This window comes from Cryptomeria japonica, chromosome 11 (assembly GCF_030272615.1).
Source record: "Cryptomeria japonica chromosome 11, Sugi_1.0, whole genome shotgun sequence".
In the NCBI taxonomy this organism is placed as follows: Eukaryota; Viridiplantae; Streptophyta; class Pinopsida; order Cupressales; family Cupressaceae; genus Cryptomeria; species Cryptomeria japonica.
In genome coordinates, this window is record NC_081415.1 from 235,771,364 (window position 1) to 235,794,837 (window position 23,474).

A 23,474-nucleotide genomic window follows, 5' to 3' on the forward strand; every position below is an offset into this window, starting at 1 on the left:
ATAGGAGCATTCTAGTTGAAATTTTTATGAGACCACAACCACATAAAATTTCTAAAATAAAAACAATGTATGAAAGCCATAATTGTTAAATAAGAATAAGCATATAAAATAGATCTTATATTATCATTATTTGACAAACAGATGACAAACCTCTAAAATGATTAGGCACAATCTATTCATTGCTATAAACTTTCAAGGAGAGATGATGTGCATAACCAATCATTGCATAAGTTTAACAAGTAGTTGAATAAATATTTCCACTAGCCACCATGAATTAATCAGTAATGAGATGACATGTAAGATTCAAAAGGAAATCACAAGGAATAAATCAAAAATAATCTTAACAAGGAAACATAATTAGTTATACCTTTGATGTTTAGGAGGTTTACTATTATATTGCAAGAATAAGTTACAAACAATAAATTTATTACATTTACAATAAAGTTAAATTGTTTTTTATTTTTTCCATGATAAATAAAATTTGAATCTTTATTCTATCAACAAACAAAAAAACGCAAGGTACCATACCGAATACCTTCCTTATTTGTTTTCAATATTTTAATAACATTAAAACTTTGATTAAAAAATTGTTTGGCCACTTAATAATCAAATATTATTTCAACTCAAAAAATAATCAAATGGAAAATGGCATGGTAGAGGATAGAAATTTTATGCTCTAATTGTTTCTTTTTTTATCATTAAATGGCAGAGCCAAAATTTTATAGCTTAATAAATTATTTACAGAGGCAAGTAATCGAATGTGTCCATATTAACAAAAAAGTAAAGTGGCCAGACTGGAATCAACCCTTTACCAGAGAGCGCATTTTTTAAATTTCAAAGAATGTATATCGTTCTGCAGAGTAATAGCAACTTAAAAGAAAAATATTAACATAAACTAACATAATTTCGCAAATTCTCCCATATGCTATGCAGAAGAAGAGGGAGAGCTAGTAGAACTTGAAGTTGAGCTTGAAACCACTCCATGGCCTCGACCCCTGCCACAACCCCTACCCTGAAGACGGCCACCACCCCTGCGACGTCCACGAGTACCTACTCGGCCCCTGCCATGAATTGGACTTCCACTTCATCCACTCTCTAAAACAAGGTGGATATCTGGTTGAGGTTGACTAGGCAAGATTACCAGATCATTTGGCTCCAGGGGAGGAATGAAACCATTGCTATCCACGCATTCCTTAAACAGTTGTTCCCTCATGATATTCTCTAGCTGGTGGTCAAGAACTCTCCACCTAAGGAACTCAATTGCTTCCCTTACATGTTGTCTATGTTTTCTCAATGCCCCTTCCTTAAGGTCCAGAATTAGGGGAAAGAAGTTGATCGATTCCCCATATTTGTGTTTTGCAAAGACATCGGAAGGCCTAGGAACAATAGAGCCTGACAGTGCATAATATAGTACCTTATCTAACCCACCCAAGAGCTATGGCTCAAACAATTTCTCCGCAAGGGTGGAGGTGACTGCCTTTGAAAACCCTGCATCTAGAACCGAGGCCACAAACCTCGAGGATATCTATGTGTTGTCCCTGTAATATTCAGACATGTCGAGATGGCCTTGCTCTAATATCATCTTCGTAGCCAAAATGATGAGAGTTGACAGTGCGAAAAAATCTCTTGAGCTTGAGGTCGGAGATTTCTTTGAAACTGCATTGGCGGATGGGACTTGAAAGAGAGATTGGGGTGTCTACACCAAAACAAAAAACCGGGTCAGTATGAAGCTTGAAAACGATCATCTCCATTGATGATGAGGCCATTTCGAGCAGAGAAGAAGGAAAAATTTGTTTGTTGTCAAAGAGACCAGAAACTTCGAATGGAAGATTAGATATGAAGAGAAGCAAAGAAAATAAACTTGCAAGGAAAGCTTCAATTGTGCTCGATATAACACCCATCATAAAAGAATTAATTGAAAAGACACTCCAACCAAGTAGCGAGGGGATTTAATGTCGAGAGTCTTAGGTCGCTCAAGCAATCTCAAACTGAGATACATTCCCTGACAAAGGGAATATTGCACCACTTGTTTTAGTTGTCGTGAAAAGGTGGAAGATTTGAAGCCTACCACGCACACCTTGTTAGCTGATATGGTTAGGAAGCCTTAAATGCACTAACCATTAGAGAGGAGCGCTCGCCTGCCAATTATAATTTGAACCAAGAGATCTCCAAAGTAGACATTAAGTACCACTTGCTAATTAGGTAGAAAAGCCCACTAAAAGGGGCCCTAGTTTAAAGCCATGGAAGGAGGGAGAGATCAAATCTCTAACAAATAGAGCAAAAATACTAGAAATTTGAAAAGAAACCGCTAAAGATAGAGCACCAAGGATGGCACGAATCTAGAGGAAGGAGAGTAAAAGCGAAAAACAAGGAAAGGACCAGAAATGAAGGCATGAAAAGATAGGAGGCAAAACGGATAGGAAAATGCCACAACAGATACTAGGTAAACCAAAGAAGCCATAAAATTTAACACAAATGTCCAGTTGAGAGAAAGAAGCCGCCAGCCAAAAGTATAGCAAAAAGAGCAAAACTGGATTAAAAGCGCACCGAGGCACAACAGGCATAGGGCCTCAACAGGTCAGGTTGGTGAATTAAACCAGGATTGAGTGGAATGCAGGAAGTAATTTGATTAGGCCATTTGTCCCATGTCAAAGCCATGCGCCCACCAACTTAAAGAATCGCCTGCTACTGCAGATTTTGAGAGCAAATCTGCCTCTGAATTCGCTTCTCTTTGTATGTGTATGCACGAAAAAAAATTCAAAAGCATTTAGAAGCTATAGAATCTTATCCAGAATTGCTTGAAGACGCCAATTAGGAATTTTCCCCAATCTAACTGCATTGATCACCAGTAAAGAATCCCCTTCAATTTCAATATTCTTGACACCTCTCCTAGAGAACTGAGTGAGACCAATCAAAACAACTTTAAACTCTACTACATTATTTGTGTCTGGAGGAATTGGGAGGGCTATCTTGCCTATGAACGAACCCTCATGATCCCTGATAGCACATCCAATTCCAAAGGGGCCCGGGTTACCTCTCGAAGCACCATCGAAGTTGAGCTTTAACCAGCCAGCTCTAGGTGGGAACCAAGCTGCATTGCTTCTATCCTCAACCTTGTTTTTGCCTGTACAAGGAGGAATTTTGATCCCATTCCATCAAGTCAAGTCCTACCATCCCAATCAGTAAATCCCCTGTTAAGGTTAGAGAATAAAGCCAGTCTACAATTGACACTCTACAATGGAACTTTCAACAGAATTAATGACTGATTCAACTTTTCCAGCGTTATTATCAAAAATTCTTATGTTGCACTCTTTCCATATCTCCCAAATTAAACTGGAAGGGTTGACTTCCCATAAAGAGCTTAGAGTACTATCCTTGGGTCTAACTGGCCATCCTTGAAAGATTGAAACAATATCATTTGGAAGGGCAGTAATCCATCCTAGCTTAGAGCTGAGCCACCTCCAACACCTGGCCAAGAAAGGGCAATTGAGAAGGAAATGGTCTATTGTCTCCTCGTGAGCCTTACATATAACACATCTTGAGGGACCTTCAAAACCCATTTTCTTGAATTTTTCATACTGTTCCATTTGGCTAGTGAGAAGATTGTATCCCTCCTTCGCTATATATTGGCCTGAACTGGAAAAAGTCCAAATAAAGGAGTCGTGGCCATTTCTGAAGACCAATTGCCATTGCCTGTTTTTTAATATACCTTTGAGTTGGTCAACTTCCTGTGTGGGGAGGGGAAGCCCCTTGAAACTTTTCCAATACCATCCCATGGGGGCATTAGTAATATACGTATTCAAATATATTTTAGGCATAAATAGTATGTCTTAACAAAAAGGAATTAGTAATATACGATACACATGGAAATCGATTCATTTAAATTTTAAATGCATTCTTACACTTTGTATGCTTGCTTTAAAATATAATGTGTTTCTGAATTACAAATCGGCTTTCAATGCTCCGGTGTTCATCTCAAAAATGCACTATTCTTGAAAAGTGAATGGGATAAAGGTCATATCTCATATATTAAAAATCTTATATATTTCATGCCCTAATGCACTTTGTTAGATACTACAATTCTGAAGCTATTCTATATTGTTCATATGTTGTAGATAAATGTGAACGAAACATTGTCATGGAAATTTCTACTTTGGACGGATCAATAAATTCTCAAAATTAATTATCATAAACCAAATACTTTACAAGTTACATCTATTATATAGGATAGATGTGCATAATTGAAACGAGGCTCCCACTCATCACAGACATAACAAACTTCCAAACATAATTGACTTCAATTTCATTTATTTCATTTGGTTTTTCAAAATAACATTTTAATTTACTGATCCAACTCTTAATTTTGTCAGCTGACATTTATTTAATGATAGGTGCTATTTTAAAAACATAGATCAATGATAGATCATAAAGACTGTTACATAATTGTCATTGATGTCAAAGCTCAATGCATGCAAAAAGATATAAGATCCTGCTGTTAGAAAGAATATGTTGTTGTATAAGAGAGAATTTGCCTGTGTTAGATAAAAGGAAAGTTTACATGTAAAAGAAGACAGCAACCCCTAGGTACAGAAGAAGAAGATCTGTCTGTGTTGGATATAAGGAAAGTTAGCATGTAAAAGAAGACGGCAACATAGTTAAAGCAACTAAAGAAAGCAGAACAAAAGTTAAGATAAAAAATCAGAGTTACCTGCCTTGAATGGAAAGATTTTTATGAGAATCAAATCAGATAAGTTTCATCATGAGCGCCAAGGTGGAAAAGATTTAGATAAAATAAAATCAGTTTCTACAGCTACCAAGGAAAGAAACAAAAAAAGAATATTCGAGGATATGATAGGATAAAACCAAATCTGATTTATGTGGAAAAAAAATTGATCAGCTACCAAGGAAAGAAACAAAAAAAGAATATTTGAGGATATGATACGATCTAAACCAAATCTGATTCACGTCAAAAAAAAATTGATGTGACATAAAAAAAAAGATATAACAAGAAATAAAAAGAAAGATTTAATGCAGATTTAAAAGCAGATTTGATTATGCTTCATGATCAGATTTGGGAATCCCAGATATTTTAGAATCTTCCATTTTGGAAATTCAAACAGCAACGTCATTTTTAGTAGGTTTTATTCTTTACGAGTTTTAATGATATGAATTTTTTTTAAAAGGATAGATTTTTTGTGAGTATTATTAAAAAAGAGAAATGCAGTTTTGAGGAGAGTAGCAACGAGATTTATGAAGATTGAACAAAGTACAGAGAAGTTTTTTCAAGCAGAGTTTGAGTTGGTGCTCAGTGGGAGTTGGTGCTTCTAGTGAGTTGGCACTGGTGCTTCTAGTGAGTTGGAACTTGGAGCTCACGTTTGTAATATTGGTGTCTTATGTGGGTTGTTGCCAATAGTTTGTAAAAAGATAATAAAAATATTTTGCTGTGATTTTTGCCCTTAAGAGTTTTCCACATAATGACTGTGTTTTGTTATTTACTTGATGATTTTGAAGTTATACTTGCAGATTTGAAATAAGTGTTAACCGCCCTACCCACCCACCCCCGCTCTCTCTCAGTATTAGTGTGTGCTCTTCAAAGACTACCATCAAATAGATCTTGACCATCATATTTGCAATAAATTAATGACTGACATTAAGAAAATGTACACTTAAATTTTCCAAGTATACACTTTTTCCCATAGTAGTAGGAATATCTAATTTGATCCAATTCTTAGCAGGCTTGGTTTAAATTTCTTTTGCCACTCAGCCTCTTTAACATCCTCATGGGATCTGGTATCTTTCTACTTTAAGCCTTAAAGCTTCATTTGTAGATAGCATAGTGTTGGTGGATATCCCCAAACTCCTACCGCCCAAGATACATTTAAATAGATGGTGCCCATACCCAGTCCCACTCCACAACCATTTTTCTCTTCCCTGATGCCACACTAACCAATGGTAATTATTATAGTAGCTATCTCCAATGTAATGACCGAATGCACAAAGGCAGTGCCATCATCTGAGGCCCACAACCTAGGGATGAAGGGGAATAAGTTAGAGGTCAGTGAAGCAGAATGTAATGAAGACGGTGATGGTGTTAGTGAGCGCAGCAATAGAGATTACTGTGGCAGTGAGTTTTGTGCAGGTAATAGAGGTGTTGATCATGGGGCAACGGCAAAGAGTTGGCTTTCATCCCAGCAAGAGTGAGGAGACTGTCTTCCAAACAATGCAGGATTTCACCCACAACATCTTCATCAAGGATGAAGTTAAAATCAAAGCAGAAGGCACGTGAAATCACTAGAAGCTTTCAGTGAAACAAATATATAATCGAAGCATACAAACTCCCGCCAGCAGCATCTAATAACCTGACAGTTCTTGTATGCGTCTTTCTTGATAAAAAAAAAAATCTGTGTTTTTCTTAATTAAAGTATAATAAAATGTGACAGTGCACCCACCTCTAGGGATATACAATTCAACAAACGAACAAAAGATTTTCTACAGCAGTTTTTTCATGCTGAATTTGGGTATTTTACAAAACTATACAAAATTTCGAAGCATCTCTGCCATAAAAAATGTGCCTACAAAATAAGAAAAACTACCACACAATCTGAGACATCTGCCTGCAAAAATGCACAATTGTATACTTTTCTTGAATGGTGTTGAAATCAGCAACCTATTATAGTACTTTAGTCCTCTAAACCATACGAAGCAATCTCTTCTGTAACATCTAATACCTCCTCAGCCTCCACTTCTTCGGCCTCGTATTCTTCTTCTTCATCACTGGGCTCTCCATCACGCAATGCTTGTCGAAGGAATCTCTCTTCTTCACGTAGACGTTTCCATTCACTGACCCAGCCCTGCCATTCCTCCTGCAACTTCTTTCGTTTCTCCCTGTCTTGTTCACTTAATAATAATGAAACATCCTGATCCTCAGCCTCATATTTCTTGCTATACTTCTTCAAATTCTTGGCAATCTCCTCTTCTTTCTCTGGACTCAATAGAGAGGGTGGCCTTGGACGCCATAGCAGCTGTGGATTACAGTAAAGGCATATATATATAAATACAGAGCTATAAAACTTCTACTTTTAACTAGTGCAGCATGGCTTACAACATGTGTTTGGGTTCTCACCTGGTAAAAATGATCCCTAGAAACACGGTATAATAGCTTTCCGTTGAATGACCATATGTTGAAGCCATTTTCCATTTCATGTACAGTAGTGACATATGTGGCAACAAACCTGTAAATAGACAGTGTATCAGCAGCTATCAGAGAAGCACAAAGCAGCAAAATACAGGAATAATATATAGTTTATGTGACATTGGAAATAAGAGAATTTACCTTCCAGTAGGATCCCACTCAATATCAGTTGCCATGAAATGCTCGCCAGTTGCCATTGTCTCAAGTTCATCCACATTGTAAAATTCAAGCTGGCCATTGTGAGTTTTCAGCCCTGCCAAAATAATGAAGTGCCCAATAGGAGACCAGAAAAGTGCATTTGCTGATCTTCCTTTTATTGTGGTGAGTTTTGAAACCCGACCAGTATTATTAGGACTCTTCATTGAATAGAAACTGACATCTGGTTTACTCCCATCTCCATGAATAATTGCAAACCTGTGCCCTTTGGGCTCCCAAGCAAATGCAACAATTCTGTCATTCTTGTTTTCTAATTCTAACACTTCTATGGGAATATCTCTTTCCTTGATGCGGAAAAGCTCAAAGCCAGTGTAGGTACTCTTCTTTGTTTTGGTATATCGATCTACCCTTACAGCAAGGTAGTCTCCATTGCTCTGCCAGTACATCTTACAGTCACTCACACTAAAGAGGTTTTTCTGCCTCAGTTCTTCCCTTCCAGGTATTTGCACAAGACTAACCTGAGAGAAATAAGACTTACTTCAGAAAACTACCTAATGCTGGACCCTATAGACAATAGTAATTTGCATTGCTTTCTCAATATTCTTATAGAACTTTTAGCCAAAAGTATACAATTTGATTATAAACTAATTGATGTGAAGTATTTTTCAAATTAACAATATTAGAAAGCTCACTCTTGCAGGTTGATTCCCACCACCTGCCTCTGGCACAAACAGTGATAGTATTGGATCTGTTGGAGACCAACTGAAATCCATTACATTGTCAACCTTGAGCAATTTCTTGTCAAGGAGACCCATTGTATCTGTTTCATAGACGCTGATGGCATTTTTTCCAATCCTGGCAAAATATTTATCATCCCTGCCACCTGCCCATCTGGTCAGATTTGATTTGCAGTGAATGAGAAATAGTCGCTATTAAGTCAGAGATACAGGCAATAGCAATACTCAGGTAAAATTTAATATACTAACACTAGCAAATTCAAATTGCAAAGAATTACCTGAATACAGGCCAAGACACACCAGCAACTCCTCCAGTTCCACCAGTTGCAAAATCATCAGCACTTCCTTTAAATTCTCTCACAACGATGCCAGTTCTCATATCAAAGATGTTTAGAGTAACCCTCTTGAACAAGAGGCATTCTAGTGTTAGAGAAAATTTAAAAGACCTTTGGAAAAAAAAAAAATTAAAATGACCAGTACTTGATATCCCAACCATATTTGCAATAAGACGGTATTTTTCTGGAATATTCATTTGTATGGTATCTCCACTGCTAAAATACCTGTGTGTCTCTTGGGTTACTAGGCTCATGGCTGCTATAAGTTACCAGGAATTTCTCCCCTGGTGATATATCAATCAATCTAACCTATAAAAAAAACATAGGAGAAGTTATATTTCATCCTACGTTTGACAAAAGAATGATTTCTATTAAATATTGATTGGATATAAAAGATTCTCGACAGCACAACAAAGAAATAATTCTCAATTCTAATGCTTCACAGCCACCAAAGTAAACTCTGCACAGAAAAAACCTGTGTATGTGCGAAACGCATCAATCTGGTAAATGTAGTATCACCTCCCCAAACAGCTGCTCCCTGCCTGTGAAGAGTTGCCAAGTATGTTCCAAGTGGTGACCACTGAACGAAGCTTTCAGTCCAATGCTGCAAAAGAATACGCCCTAACCTTCAGTAGACTGGAAAATAAAAAGCAGCAATTGTGTCACCCTTCACTAGACAAAAATTTATGCAGCTTGGGTCGTGATCTACTTAACTGCACGGCGGTACACTAATTCAGGCTTAGATAGCCTAGCATCATTCCAATAAACTTCAGTGTCTGACTGAGCACGAATAACAAATTGGTCGCGTCCTTTTTCATCCGTAAGCCACTGGTATAAATTTTCCTGCAACATAATATACTTCAATTGATTAATGCAAACCAAGATTGCTAAGAAGAGCATTTACCACCACTAAAACTCTTTAGCAGATGGTTCACTTACAACAAGAAAAAGTCAATAAGTTCTCAAGATATAATTATTTATTAAATGAACATTCCAGTTAATTCTTGTGTGAATTGAATAATTTAAAATAAGCTATAATGTTGCCAATAGAAAACAGAACTAAAGATGGACTTGCGTGGCATGAATAGTAATATATAATGATTCGTTAAAGTGTATCTTCAGATATAACTTTTCTAGGACTTCAAAATATATTTTGAACCATGAAGAATCCAAACACACCAACTTTGCCTTATAAAAACAAAGAACAAAACAGAAAACATACAATGGGAGAATATGTCTTCGTTTCAGGAGGAATCCACTCGTCTGATACTTTCATGTATTTGTCGAAGTCATCAAACATGTTAACAGCAAAAATGTGTGCTTTGTCGAGCTTATATCCATTTGTTTGGTCTTTTGCTGTTTGTGCCTCCTGTACCAATCAAAAAGCAAAAATGGTAAAATATTAGGTACAACCATTACACAGGAAGGAAAATTGAAAGCATCAAACACCATCTTCTTGCGTAAAATAAAAATAAAATATTCCAAAATAAAATATTTCATCTAGGATATATAACATTTTAAAATCTAGGTAGAAGGTTGCAATCTGTAAGTCAAGAACAAAATGTTATCTGCAAATAAAAACAAACACTCAAAAATTATTGTAAATTTTCACTTTAATATATTACTTAATATCTATCCAGTCTTTTTGAAAACTGAAGCAATACCAAGCATTCATACCAATATGGAGGTCTATAAACCATACCTGAGGAGTGTTGTACTCTATAAAACAATAACCTTTAGTCTTCTGTGTCTCAGGATCAACTGGCATCCACAGACCGCTGTCCCTGATTGTTCCAATCTGACCAAAAATCTTACGAACAACACCTTCAAGTTTTTCAAACTTCTCAGGAGGCACAACAGGAAGGTTGTCAACAACAACGACATTACCAAACCCCGTCTCAAACTCCAACGAGTCTTCTTCTTCCTCTTCAGCATCACTGCAAATAAGAGAAATAAAAAGAACATTAGCAAATAGGGAGAGCACTCTATATTTACAAGAGAGCAATAGTTCTCTAGTGCGGCCATAGCCATTTCAAACAATCTGTCAAGGTTCTATTCCAGCTGTGGCCTGCACCACCATCCTATCCAAATGAGGAAAAAGTATCTGAAATCTTATGCACATCTTAGACAGCATTAACTGAATAAATAGGTAAATTATAGAAATTATTTTGCAGGTCACAGCCTACTAAGGAAAGAAATAGGTTTCTTCTAAAGATATTGATTAATTAATGGCAAGAACATAAGGAAGGAAGGAGATGAATCCAGGCAGAATAAGATAAACTTGAAGGAAATTAACGGCACTTTTCTATATCCCATTACAAACAAACAACAAGACAACCAGGCAACATGTTTTATATGATCACCTCAAAAATCATTGCCAATCATCTCAAAATCTGAAAAAACTAATACCTAATCTCATTTCAGAAGAGGGGGACAGTTTCACCCTGGGAAAACTAGCACTTCAAGTCATCCTAATCATGCACCAGGTCTTGCGTCAAGATGAAAGACGGGGAAAACTAAGAATGATCATTAAGTTAGACATTAATAAAGCATTAAGAAAATCTAAATTCAGTAACCGTTGGTGTCATTGGGTCCAAATTTGTTACACTGCCCCCATTCTTTTGGTACTACTTTGTGAAGCTTCCAAGGCTTGAGGCAAGGCTATCCCATCTCCCCATACATCTTCATCATAACAGCAGAAGCCCTAGGTAGTCCCTTAAAGTTAAGGTAGGTAAGCCTGATATGCTATGGTGCATCAATTAGGCAAATTTGTCCCGATCCTGCAATGATTTGTGGCTTCTTCCATCTCCATTCAATCTTATTGATGCTTTAGACTCTTGCATACGGAGCAAATTATAATGTAGATTTGAGATCATCAAATTAGTCCTGGTAAGAAAAGTGATGCCTACCTAGAAACATTCAATATCATATCCCGCCCCCCTCCTTCAAGCTGTGGTGAGAAAACTTACAAAGATATGAAATTACTTGGATCTATGATTTGGAACAGGACTAAATCAAATGGTTAAACAATGAAGGATGGCTATGATTGATTGTGCTCCAAAAAATATCAGAGACCTGCAGAACACAACCCCGATGGCATCTGAATTCTTTTGGCTACCAGCGAAAGACAAAATTCAGGCTCAAGATCAAATGACTTAAAGATGCTTTCAAGGGCCCTGTAGAGATCTTTAATTTGACAAAAATCAAGAGGAAACAATCATCATTTGCTTATCCTTCACTCCTTTGCCCATCATGTATGTTGATGGTTCAGTACATTTCAGCCGGTTTGGACCTCCCCTCAAATGAAGGGACATCAAAACAATCCTGATTGGAATTCCAGATCCTTTGCCAATATGGATTTGAAAAGCAAAAAACTATTCCGGGTGAACTGATTAAGAACACTTAAAACGAGGTCATATGGCCCCTCCCAAATAACAGTCTCTGTGAAATCAAATTGGGGCAATGGTGAGTTGGGACCCACTGCATAAAAATTGGATCCTGATCGGACACCAATAGAAAATCTAGAACAAGCAGAGGGAGGGGTAATCAAAGATAACTTTGAGCAGATCCTAGTGGCTTTTGCAGATTAATATGAGCAAAAAACTAATGATGTAGCTGAAGCAACAAAGGAACTTCATAGAGGTCTTCAAAAAGCCAACAAATGACACATGACAAAGCACCTAACTGCAAGCAATTCAAAGATCATTAAAAATAGAATGAACAAATGACCATGTGCTATTTGGCTAACAAGGAAGTTTCTTCAGGACAAAGGATTTTATTGGATGCTTTGAGGCAGATGTGTTCGCTCATATACACCAGGAATGCAGCCAAGTAGCATACAGCCTATATCCAATACAGGTGTTGGACTCTTTAATATCATGAGCTCTACACTCATTGTGTATAACTCTAATATTCCTAAGGAGGTTACAGACATTGCAATAAATGAGGAACTAAATGCTAGCAAGTATACAGAATATGGATATTGGCCCTTCACCTCCCTATCTCCCTGGTTTACCCTAATTGCAGCTAATGAATATGATGGAAAAGCTAATTAGATGTTATTCTGCCCCAACTCACACCATGGAGATATGGAGAAAATGAAATGAGTGTCTTCGGTGGGAATGTATACTCTCTTAAAGCAATGTCGTGGATTTTTACCTGTATGACGTTTTTATTTCTAAAATCAATGCAATCCAACTTTATCCTCTGAGTTTGTTGGTGGCTTTCAAAATATTACTGGAAATGGATTGATTATTATTCATAATGCTAATCATGTTGGGGTGGGGGCTGCACGCACCTTTATGTTGGTTTGACAGTTGTTCAGGTTCATTTTTCTTCTACAAAAAAATGTCAGAAAAAGTTTGATCAGTCTCAAATTTCAAAGCTTTTATTCTCAAAAGCTTGAAATTGTCTCCAACTGAATGTACTGCTTCACGGCTTCACCTATCCAAACCTGTGTGCAGCCTGTGGATGGTCTCAAATTACACACTCATTGAATCTACAGCACCTACACTCAGACCACTTGCTGTGTATACAGGAATTATTTTTCAAGTCTGTCTGAATCTTGTTTGGTCCTGATAATGGCAGACAGGAAGAAGTTTGGTCCTTCGTTGCATTTACAGCCCCTATACCCAGGCCACTGCGCTGTATACAGGAATTACTTTTCAAGTCTAACTTAATCCTGTTTGGTCCAGATAATGGCAGGTAGGAAGAAATTTGTTCCTTCCTTCTAACTTTGGGTCAGAATTCAGATTTCATGAAAGATGAATACACGATGCCATCAACAGTAGCTTGGTTACAACAACATACTATGATATAGGCATTTCTGATTGGCATAGACAATCTAGCCTATGAAAATAGAGTTTGGCATACATTAAAAATTATTATTCACAATTATGTATACAACTATAAGCAACGAGTATCACTTTCTCTCTTCTTTTTTGAATGGTGAGAGGGACCGGTTGTCTTAAAGATGCTAATGTTTTCTGGCTTCAGGATGGTCACGATGACGCTAACAATGGGGCACAGGTCCCATTCCCTGACAAATTTTACCAATCAAAACCAAAAATTACTTCCCAGTGTTTAACAATGGTCACAATGTGTCTATAGGGTTGGCGTGTATTGGTAGTGGAGGACACTCATAACAGAGATCCAATTTCACATACTTGCTGTAAAAAGGCATTCCCTACCATAGAAGCAGAAACTGAGAATAACTTGCCAAAATCCCAATTAATCACAAAAGGGCAATATCATTAATTTTTTCCACTTAAAAAACAAATTCTTTTAAATAATTTTTTACTACTGCATTTAACCAATTTTCAACAGTTTATGCCCAAAAAAAATTGTGTTTAATTGCAATTTTTTGCAAAATAAATGTCAGATTTCACCTACCCACATTGGTAAGGTTTATAGTTTCATGGAGTTTCCTAATGAGGGGACATGGGAGTGGAGTGTGTTTCAAAGACAGGACCAAAGGCCTAAGGATGGGGATGGCGGAGGAAGGCACTGAAATACATATAGTACCTGAAAAATTAGATAGAAAAATATGTACAAGGATTACAAACTAAACTTTGGCAAACTAATAAAACTAAGAAACTACTAAACATTGAACATTTGAATGTAACATTAACAATTTAACATTGTAATGTCCCCATCCTAGTCAGGGACTTGGGATTGAGGAGTTAGCTTTGGACCCTTGTAGGCTAACATAATATGGATAAAGGGGTCTGTAATGCAGTATCTTGAGGAGTGGTCTGTCTATTTGTTCTAGTTCAGTGTTGAGTTCAATTCTAGTCTTCGTTTCATCAGTTTCTGACACTTTATGAGGATTTCCTATTTTTTAGGGAAAAATTGCTAAAAATAGACATGGTCCTATTTTCATTGGCATGGCGAATTGTGACCCTAGCTTCTGACAGATTTAGTTTCCGAGCAATAATGAGATATGAATTTTTTAGTGGTTCCACAGGCAATTAATATTTTAATGAAATATTAATATAAAATCATAAAGTGCATCACTTAATTTATTTAAGTGAAGATTTATTATCTCCTAAGCTAGGCGTGGCTTTTAGGGTTAAGTTGGGAACCCTAAAAGCAAGTTATTATTTTTAAATCCCTAATTGCCAAAAATCGCACCTTTTGGGTATTTAGGCAGCCAAGATGGAAATTAAACCTCATTCTTGATATTGAGCATTTGACATTTTCTTTTGAGGACTTGGCTATGGCGGCTAGGGTTTGGACCTGTTTTGGAGAGCATGCATTCTTCAGAATTCAGTAGCTTTGACATTGTGAAAGATCAATCGAATTGTTGCAGCTTGGTTGGCTTCATTCAAAAGCAAAGAAACGGGACTCGGACTCGGCTCGGACTCGGCAAGGCCAACTCGGACTCGGACTCGGGACTCGGCGTCAGACTCGGCTCCAGACTCGGCTGGACTCGGGATAGTGAAAAACTCAAGAAATTTAGAGATTTTTAAATATTTAAAACTTGTTTCAGACACCCTTTATTGAATACACCTTAAAGACACAATAACATCATCAAACTTGGCTCATTTGATTACATACACAAGTATACATCAATCACATAAGCATAAACGCAAATTGTAGCTGAAGAAAATAACAAACATAGATATATAAATATTGTCAAATGTATACAATATTACAAAACTCATGGAATAAAAAATCCATGTCATCATATGATCATCATCAAATGTTTCATACAAATACCAAAGGTAAATACAACTACAACTCTATGGCTCAGAGGAGCCTGCACCCTCCGGCCCCAGCCCCCTGCGAAGGCGTCTAAGGTAGGTCCTGGATGATTCGACTGCCATAGCCGCTCCCCGTGACACCATGCCATGCTCACCAACATCAGGAACATCCGTGTCACTATCTGCCTCTGAATCTCCTGTCTGTGCTCGTGCTCTCCGCTCCTCCTCTACCATGGCTACAGTCTCAACCTCTATATCTACCTGGTCGATCCAATCAATGTCAGACTCGGAGGTTAAATTTTCTCTACTTCTATCGACGCAGTTTCCCCCATATTTTTCGACGGGGGTTTGGGGGCAGCACCCCCAAGGTGGGGTCAAGGGGCAGCGCCCCGCGAGGCCAAAAAAACTTATTACAAGTCTGAATTAGGGTTTCTTTGAGAGTCTTCCTTAGGGCCTGGTTTTGCTCTTGTTGCTAATTGGGTCTTGCTTGGTGAGTGAGTATCATTCTTGAAGGTCCAAGCTAGGTCAAGTTGGTGAGTGATAAAGTCTGGAATGTCATCCTGATCTTCAAATGCCCTGAAATTTGGCTAAGTCTGGAATGTCTTGATCCTGAAATTTGACTAAGTCTGGAAAACTGAAGAATCCTCCAAAAACTAGATTTTGCAATATAACTCCTGGAGGCCCGAAACCACTCTCAAACATCCTGACAGTATATATGGAATATAACTTAAAGTATAAGAAAGGAAATGTCACTTATACTTAAATGTTATATTCCATAAAATAATCCTGACGGAGAGACCAAAATGTCAAATTTCACCCTTCCAAAAAAACTTATTACTTTTTAAAATGTTATTTTTTTTGTCATTTTGTTAACCCAGCCAGTAGCCGAGTCTGGGGCTCAGGACTCGCCGATTCTGGCGATTTTGAGCCAAAATCGCCAACTCGGCGAGTCTGGCGAGTTTACTCTCCAGACTCGGCCGAGTCCAAGTCCGAGCCCCTGGGACTCGTTTGGCCTGATTCGGACTCGGACTCACCGAGTTTGGGCGATTTCGGGCGAGTCTCGTTTCTCTGTTCAAAAGTCAAATTGAATTGAATTGGGGCAGATTTGGCTTTTTACAAGGCAGATTTGTTGTAGGGTTTTCCTATTTACTGTTTTGTTGTTGATTCTTCTGTGGTTTGGAGGCTTCTTTTCCCAAACACACAACTTGCTCATTTATTGGCACCATCTTCCACTATTTGGGTGTCTTAGTATTTAAATAAGAGCAGATCTGAATTGTTCCAGAATAAAAATCAGAACTTTGTAAGTTGCTGATTTATTCTTTCTTTTCAATAAATTGGCTAAGGACCTACGGGTATGCTTCTAAATTCTCCAATTCATTGTTTCAGGTTGATTAAATTCATGTATTATTCAATATGTGTTGCAAATTAAAGAAACCCTCTTCTGCAACTTCTGTCCATTTCTGAAAGACCATCTTAATAATTAAAAATTACAAGAAGATCTACAAATTACAGCAGGTTGAAGAGTTGAACCAGCTATGGTTTATCACAGTGGTATCAGAGCTTTGATCCTGCCTTCCTGGAGGGTTAGAATTTTTTTTATGCATCAACAACATACTGGGCCTCACAAGTATTACACACGCAGGAGACCTGATTTACAGGGTGATCCTCATCAAACTGAAGAAATACCCTTGGAAATAATGGGGGACAGGAATGATGATGAGCTACGCAGAGAGGTTGTGAACAATGAGGACCAAGATGCCGGAGTTATTATGAGGGGTTTAGTAACAGGGCAGCGACAAGTGGCAAATGTGTTGCAGCAGTTGACTACAACCATACAACAGATCACTGTGCCAAGGGAGCATAATCAGAACCAGGAGGAAAATGGTAGTGTTGTTGGTCGCCCAAGGGCAAGAGTGACTCCCACACACACCTATGATAGGCCTACATGCCCAACCTTTGTTAGAAATGAACCTGAAGAAGAGGACGTGGTTGAGGAGGAAGATGAGGTGGTCTTTACAGTTAACGTAACTACACTTCATGATGAATGGGATGTGCATTACGACCGAAAGTTAAGGAACATCTTAACTTTGACAGGTTTATGAGTCAAAAGAGGGAACACAACAAGAAGTGGAATTGGAATGACAAGAAACCTTGGAACAAAACTAATGATCTCAAATATGCAATCAACAAGCTCATACTTTCTACTTTTGATGCCAACGGTAGAGTTACAGCCAACGCTTGGATTAGCAAGTTGGATACCTTCCTGAATCTACGTCTTATGTCAGAAGAAGATGCTATTAAGTTTGCAGCTTTGCATTTGGATGGGGTAGCCCATGATTGGTGGCACCATGGGATGGTGACTTTGCATCATGACCTTATTACTACATACCAAGAATTCACTGACAGATTGGTTGAGCGTTTTGATAAAAGAGATCCAGAGTTATATTTTAGGGATTTAGCTCAGCTGAAACAAATGGGCAGCTTGGAATCTTATATTAGTGAATTTCAAAAGCTTTCAGTTATGGTAACTAACATTTCAGAGAGAAGACTGGTCATTCTTTTTGTTGAAGGTCTTTATGAGCCTATGAAAGGTTGGATTAAGGCTTTTGATCCCCCTACCTTGCAAGAAGCCATGAGGAAGGCACGCAGCATTAACAACTCAAAACTATCCTCATCATTTAATGACAGCAAGTTTGATCAAAAGAAATCAGAAAATGCGGACCAAGGGAAGAAGTTTACAGCACCTTTGGATAGGGAAACACTCAATGATTTGCGTAGAAGGAGGCTATGTTTTCATTGTGAGGGTCCTTATGATCAAAACCATGACTATCCCCTCAAGCCTAAGGGTCAAAATAGGAATATGGAGTGGTTTGAAGAGGAAGAAATCATGACTAATAACACAGACCAGCAAGCTGATCAAAATGACTCCAAGACTGAAAATTCAGAAAAGAAGGTTGAAAATGAAGGAGAATTCGATCTACGGGAAGCTCATATGTCTAGCATGCAAGGAGAAGGTTCTTTTAGGTTGCGTGGACTCTTGGCTGGTCAAAGAGTCATTTCTCTACTTGATACAGGTGCAACTCATAATTTCATAGATGCGCGGTTGGTGGAGAAACGTGGGATTCAAACTCAAAAGTTTGAAGGCATAAGGGTGAAAGTTGTTGTTGGTAACGTGCTGACTTGTGATACGGATGTGGTTCTTGGCATGACGTAGCTTCATGCCATAGGTAAATTTACACTCAACCTTAGAGATATGGAGATGAAATTCAAGGTTGATGGGACAAATCATGTTCTTAAAGCTATCAAAGCCAACAACTTGAAATTAATCACTCTTAAAAAAATGGAGAGACTTGTCAAGCATGACATGGTGGATTGGGCAGCAGGGTGTAAACTCATGCCTACTTATGAGGAGCAACATAAAAAACCTTATCATTCAGATATTCAGGAGCTTAGAGTTGAGCATACAAAGGTGTTTAGTGACATACCTCCTGGTAGGCCTCCTGATAGAGGCATAGAACACATTATTGAGCTTGAAGAGGGCACCAAACCCATTATGATTACACCTTACTAGAACCCCAAGCGGTTGAAAGATGAAATTGAGAAAACTATCAAAGAACTTCTAGCAACAGAACACATAAGGCCAAGTAAATCTCCTTTCGCTTCATCAGTTGTTTTGATGAAGAAGAAAGATGGTACACTCAGAATGTGCATTGATTACCGTATGCTGAATAAAAAGACTATAAAGACCAGGTATCCCATTCCTCGCATTGATGAGTTGTTAGATGAGATTCATGGAGCTTGTTACTTCTCCAAGATTGATTTAAGAACAGGTTATCATCAGATCAGTGTTAGGGAGCAGGATATTGAGAAGACTGCATTTAGATGTCATGGTGGACACTATGAGTTTTTGGTTATGCTTTTGGGTTGACCAACCCACCAACTACCTTTCAGTCCACTATGAAGTTATGAACAGGGTCTTCCAATCTCAGTTGAGGAGATTTGTTTTGGTTTTCTTTGATGACATTTTGGTTTACAGTAGAACTTGGGAGGAGCACTTGGTTCACTTGGATAATGTCTTAGGCATACTTGACAGGGAGTCCTTCTACGCCAAAGAGTCCAAGTGTGCATTGGGAATGGTAGAACTTTTGTATTTGAGTCACATAATCAGCAAAGAGGGAGTTCGCATGGATCCTGATAAGGTTCGTGCCATTGTTGATTGGATTACTCCTGAGACCCTGACTCAACTCAAGGGATTTGTTGGTTTATGTGCCTTCTACCGTCGGTTTGTTAGTGGTTTTTCACGGCATGCTGCACCACTCACCGATTTGACCAAGAAGGGTGCATTTGCTTGGACACCTCTCGCACAGGAGTGTTTTGAGAAGTTCAAGCAATTGATGACTACATGTCCAGTTCTTGCTTTACCCGATTTCACCAAACCTTTTGAGCTTCATTGTGACGCATGTGGAGAGGGTATTGGTGCAGTAATTATGTAGGATCGTCATCCTATAGCTTATGAGAGCAAGAAGCTTCAGGGTCTGGAGAGGAGCTATAGTATTTATGATAAGAAAATGTTGGCCATCATGCATGCAATGGCCAAGTTCAAGCAATATTTAGTTGGCAGCAAGTTTCGTGTCATAACTGATCACAATAGTTTGAAGCATTTTCTTGGACAGCGGGATCTAAATGAGCATCAACAGAAGTGGGTCAGCAAGTTACAGTCTTATGATTTTGACATCTCCTATGTCAAAGGGACTCAGAACGTTGTTGTTGATGCTTTATCTCGCCGCCCCCAATTGAGCTCCATGGCAGCTGTGTACGAAGATTGGAAACACTTGATTATAGCAAAGTATGCCAAGAATCTATGGGCATCTAGTATTATTGATGGAACAGTACAGGACATTAGGTACTCTCTTGTGGATGACCTCATCATTTACAAAGAGAGGATATTTTTAGTTCTAGGTTCTGAGGTGAAATGCATAGTATTCAGGACTTTCCATGATTCACCTATGGCTGGGCATCCTAGGTACTTTAAGACCTATAGGCAGGTACAAGAGAGATTCTCTTGGAAGGGTCTCAAGTTTGACGTTCTTCAATACGTCAGAGAGTGTTTTGTTTGCCAGCAGAAAAAGCAGAAGCACAACTTCCCTGCAGGGTTAGTTCAGCCACTTCCTATTCCTGACAAGAAGTGGGAATGCGTGCCTATGGACTTTATTACGGGCTTGCCAAAAGCCCAAGGGAGAGACGGCATATATGTGGTGGTTGATCGGTTGACTAAGTATGCACATTTTTTTCCGATCGCGACTACTTATTCCGCTGGTCAGGTGGCTGATCTTTTCTTTCGTGAGGTATTTAGATTGCACAGTTTACCTCGAAGTATTGTCAGTGATAGGGACAGCAAATTCATGGGTCACTTCTGGCAAGAGTTATTCAGACTTTGGGGGACAGAGCTCACTCTGAGTACCAGTTACCACCCCCAAACTGATGGACAGACAGAGATTGTCAACAAGTGGGTGGACAGATACCTGCAGAACTACATCTCAGGGCAGCAGAAGGCTTGGGTGAAGTGGTTACATTTGTGCGAGTATTGTTATAATTCCACTCACCACATGACTATTCAGATGACACCTTTCAGAGCTTTGTATGGATATGATGCTCCTAGTTTTCTGGATTTATTGATGAGCGATTGCCGAGTACCAAGTGTTGGGAATCTGCTACAGGAGAACCGGGATATTATGAGAGCACTTCATGTAATATTCAGAAGGCTCAGAATCAGCAAAAGCAATATGCTGATCAAAGGAGGGTTGAGCGATCTTTTGAGATCAGGGATATGGTGTATTTGATGCTACAACCCTACAGACAATCCTCTCTTAGAAAGAAGGGCTCAGAGAAACTCAAGCCACGTTACTATGGTCCTTTCAGGATTTCCAAGCGAGTTGGCCAGGTGGCTTATGAGTTAGATTTACCGGCTACTAGTAAAGTTCATAATGTGTTCCATGTGTCATGCCTTAAGAAGACATTGGGACAACAAATAGTTCCTTCTACAGTTCTACCACCCTTAGATGATGAGGGGAAATTAGTGCTAGTACCTGAGGCCATTCTGGAGTTCAGAGAGCGTCATTTGCGAAGAAGTGTCATCAGGGAATTTTTTATTAAATGGAATGATTTGCCGATAGAGGATGTTACTTGGGAGTGTGATAGCATTTTACAGCATCCAGCATTGAGTTTGCTTGAGGACAAGCAAATTTTGGGAGGGCGGACTGTAATGTCCCCATCCTAGTCAGAGACTTGGGATTGAGGAGTTAGCTTATTTTTGGACCCTTGTAGGCTAACAGAGTATGGATAAAGGGGTCTGTAATGCAGTATCTTGAGGAGTGGTCTGTCTATTTGTTCTAGTTCAGTGTTGAGTTCAGTTCTGGTCTTTGTTTCATCAGTTTCTGACACTTTATGAGGATTTCCTATTTTTTTGGGAAAAATTGCTAAAAATAGACATGGTCCTATTTTCATTGGCATGGCGAATTGTGACCCTAGCTTCTGACAGATTCAATTTCCGAGCAATAATGAGAGAGATATGAATTTTTTAGTGCTTCCACAGGCAGTTAATATTTTAATGAAATATTAATATAAAATCATAAAGTGCATCACTTAAATTTATTTAAGTGAAGATTTATTATCTCCTAAGCTAGACGTGGCTTTTAGGGTTAAGTTGGGAACCCTAAAAGCAAGTTATTATTTTTAAATCCCTAATTGCTAAAAATCACACCTTTTGGGTATTTAGGCAGCCAAGATGGAAATTAAACCTCATTCTTGATATTGAGCATTTGACATTTTCTTCTAAGCACTTGGCTATGGCGGCTAGGGTTTGGACCTGTTTTGGAGAGCGTGCATTCTTCAGAATTCAGTAGCTTTGAGATTGTGAAAGATCAATCGAATTGTTGCAGCTTGGTTGGCTTCATTCAGAAGTCAAATTGAATTGAATTGGGTGTAAGTATCAATATGTCTGCCTGGGATAAAGATAGAAAAAATAAATCAGAAATGAAATCATTGCTCATATAAAAAGAAATATCACATTAAAACATACAAAAATTACTTTTTACAGATTATACAGATGCAGCGGAAACAAGGTTTATTCAATTGTAATTTATATGGTTTATAACATTTTTGTCTTTAATAACCATAGTTGGTAGCACAGGGAATGATCCGGTTAGCCCATCCATCCCACTCTGGATCCAAAGGCAGTCACGATGCCCCTTTGGCTTACTATTAGTGGTGTGGGACTTATCCCCGCAATTCATTCCTTGTCCCACCTTTAAATTAATTAAGCCAGGGTAGTATCAGACTGTAGAGGGGCTTAAAGGTTGTCAGTCTCAAGCCCAGTAGCAGTCATATGCCCTACTGGCCTACTGATCTTACATGGATCAGTAGGTAAACAACTGAGACAGACATCATCCTCCTCTCCCAATCTCTCTACTTTCTTGGAATTTTGAGTGAATTTAAATATAGATTCATCTTTATTGTTTATTGTTATTGACACAAAATAATGCAGTATGTTTTGGTTCAGACATATAACTAATTTGTTATTATTCCAGCAGTACATTTTACCCAATATATATAATATATATAATTTTATACATTATACCAGATGATGAGAAAACGAAGTCATTAGAGAGTGCCCTTAAGCCATTTTGGGGTTTGACTTTATTAATAACCTATTTATGAATATCTGAATATACCATAGAGTTAGACGTAGTGGGGAAGATGGTTACTTCCTATTCCTCATCAGTTTTATCTCTGTTATAACCATTTAAACTTATCAGATTGGGATTGCTTGTACTCATAGATACATATATGTCATTTTAATAAAAATAGATACACAGCTCTGTCAAACATATAAATAATTGCATTTACAGTGTTATACGAGTTTAACTGATAGATGTTTATGGTCTGTTATCAGAACACATGAAACCGAATAATGCCAACTACCTGTTGCATATTACACCCGGGGATCTAGTTACTGTGCAAATTACAAACGTTTTTTCAAAACCATTTGGCATAATTTCTGAGTATGGCGACATACCTGGGGTGATTGTCCTGTTGTCTGATGAATCAAAACTGCGATTAGTTTCACTCCCGCAATATTCAATTCTCTTTCTTCCTTTTCCGTATCCTCTCCCTAATTTACCAAAACCCGATATATATATTCCTTCATAAATCATATTAGAAAGTCACGACTAGTCAGAAAGATGCATGTCTTCCTACGATCGTGACTTTTGTTTTAAACACCATAATTAGTAATCGATGCTTAATACTTTAGGCATCGTATATAATAAACTCCAAGTTATTTATTAAATTA

General features: G+C 38.1%; 1 protein-coding gene across 1 annotated transcript in view; it reads right to left on the bottom strand.

Annotated features, from left to right (window-relative positions):
• Window positions 1-6,388: 6,388 nt before the first annotated feature.
• The window catches only part of LOC131063977 (eukaryotic translation initiation factor 3 subunit B), a 32,974-nt gene continuing 15,888 nt past the window's right edge, over window positions 6,389-23,474 (bottom strand). The window contains exons 2-11 of the mRNA XM_057997983.1: window positions 10,123-10,357; window positions 9,643-9,789; window positions 9,135-9,263; window positions 8,896-9,024; window positions 8,646-8,729; window positions 8,364-8,488; window positions 8,041-8,239; window positions 7,334-7,866; window positions 7,124-7,232; window positions 6,389-7,022 (exon numbers count right to left, since the gene is read on the bottom strand). Of these exons, the coding sequence (XP_057853966.1) occupies window positions 6,681-7,022; window positions 7,124-7,232; window positions 7,334-7,866; window positions 8,041-8,239; window positions 8,364-8,488; window positions 8,646-8,729; window positions 8,896-9,024; window positions 9,135-9,263; window positions 9,643-9,789; window positions 10,123-10,357 (2,032 nt within the window). The 3' untranslated portion in view covers window positions 6,389-6,680. The remainder of the gene's footprint in view (window positions 7,023-7,123; window positions 7,233-7,333; window positions 7,867-8,040; window positions 8,240-8,363; window positions 8,489-8,645; window positions 8,730-8,895; window positions 9,025-9,134; window positions 9,264-9,642; window positions 9,790-10,122; window positions 10,358-23,474) is intronic.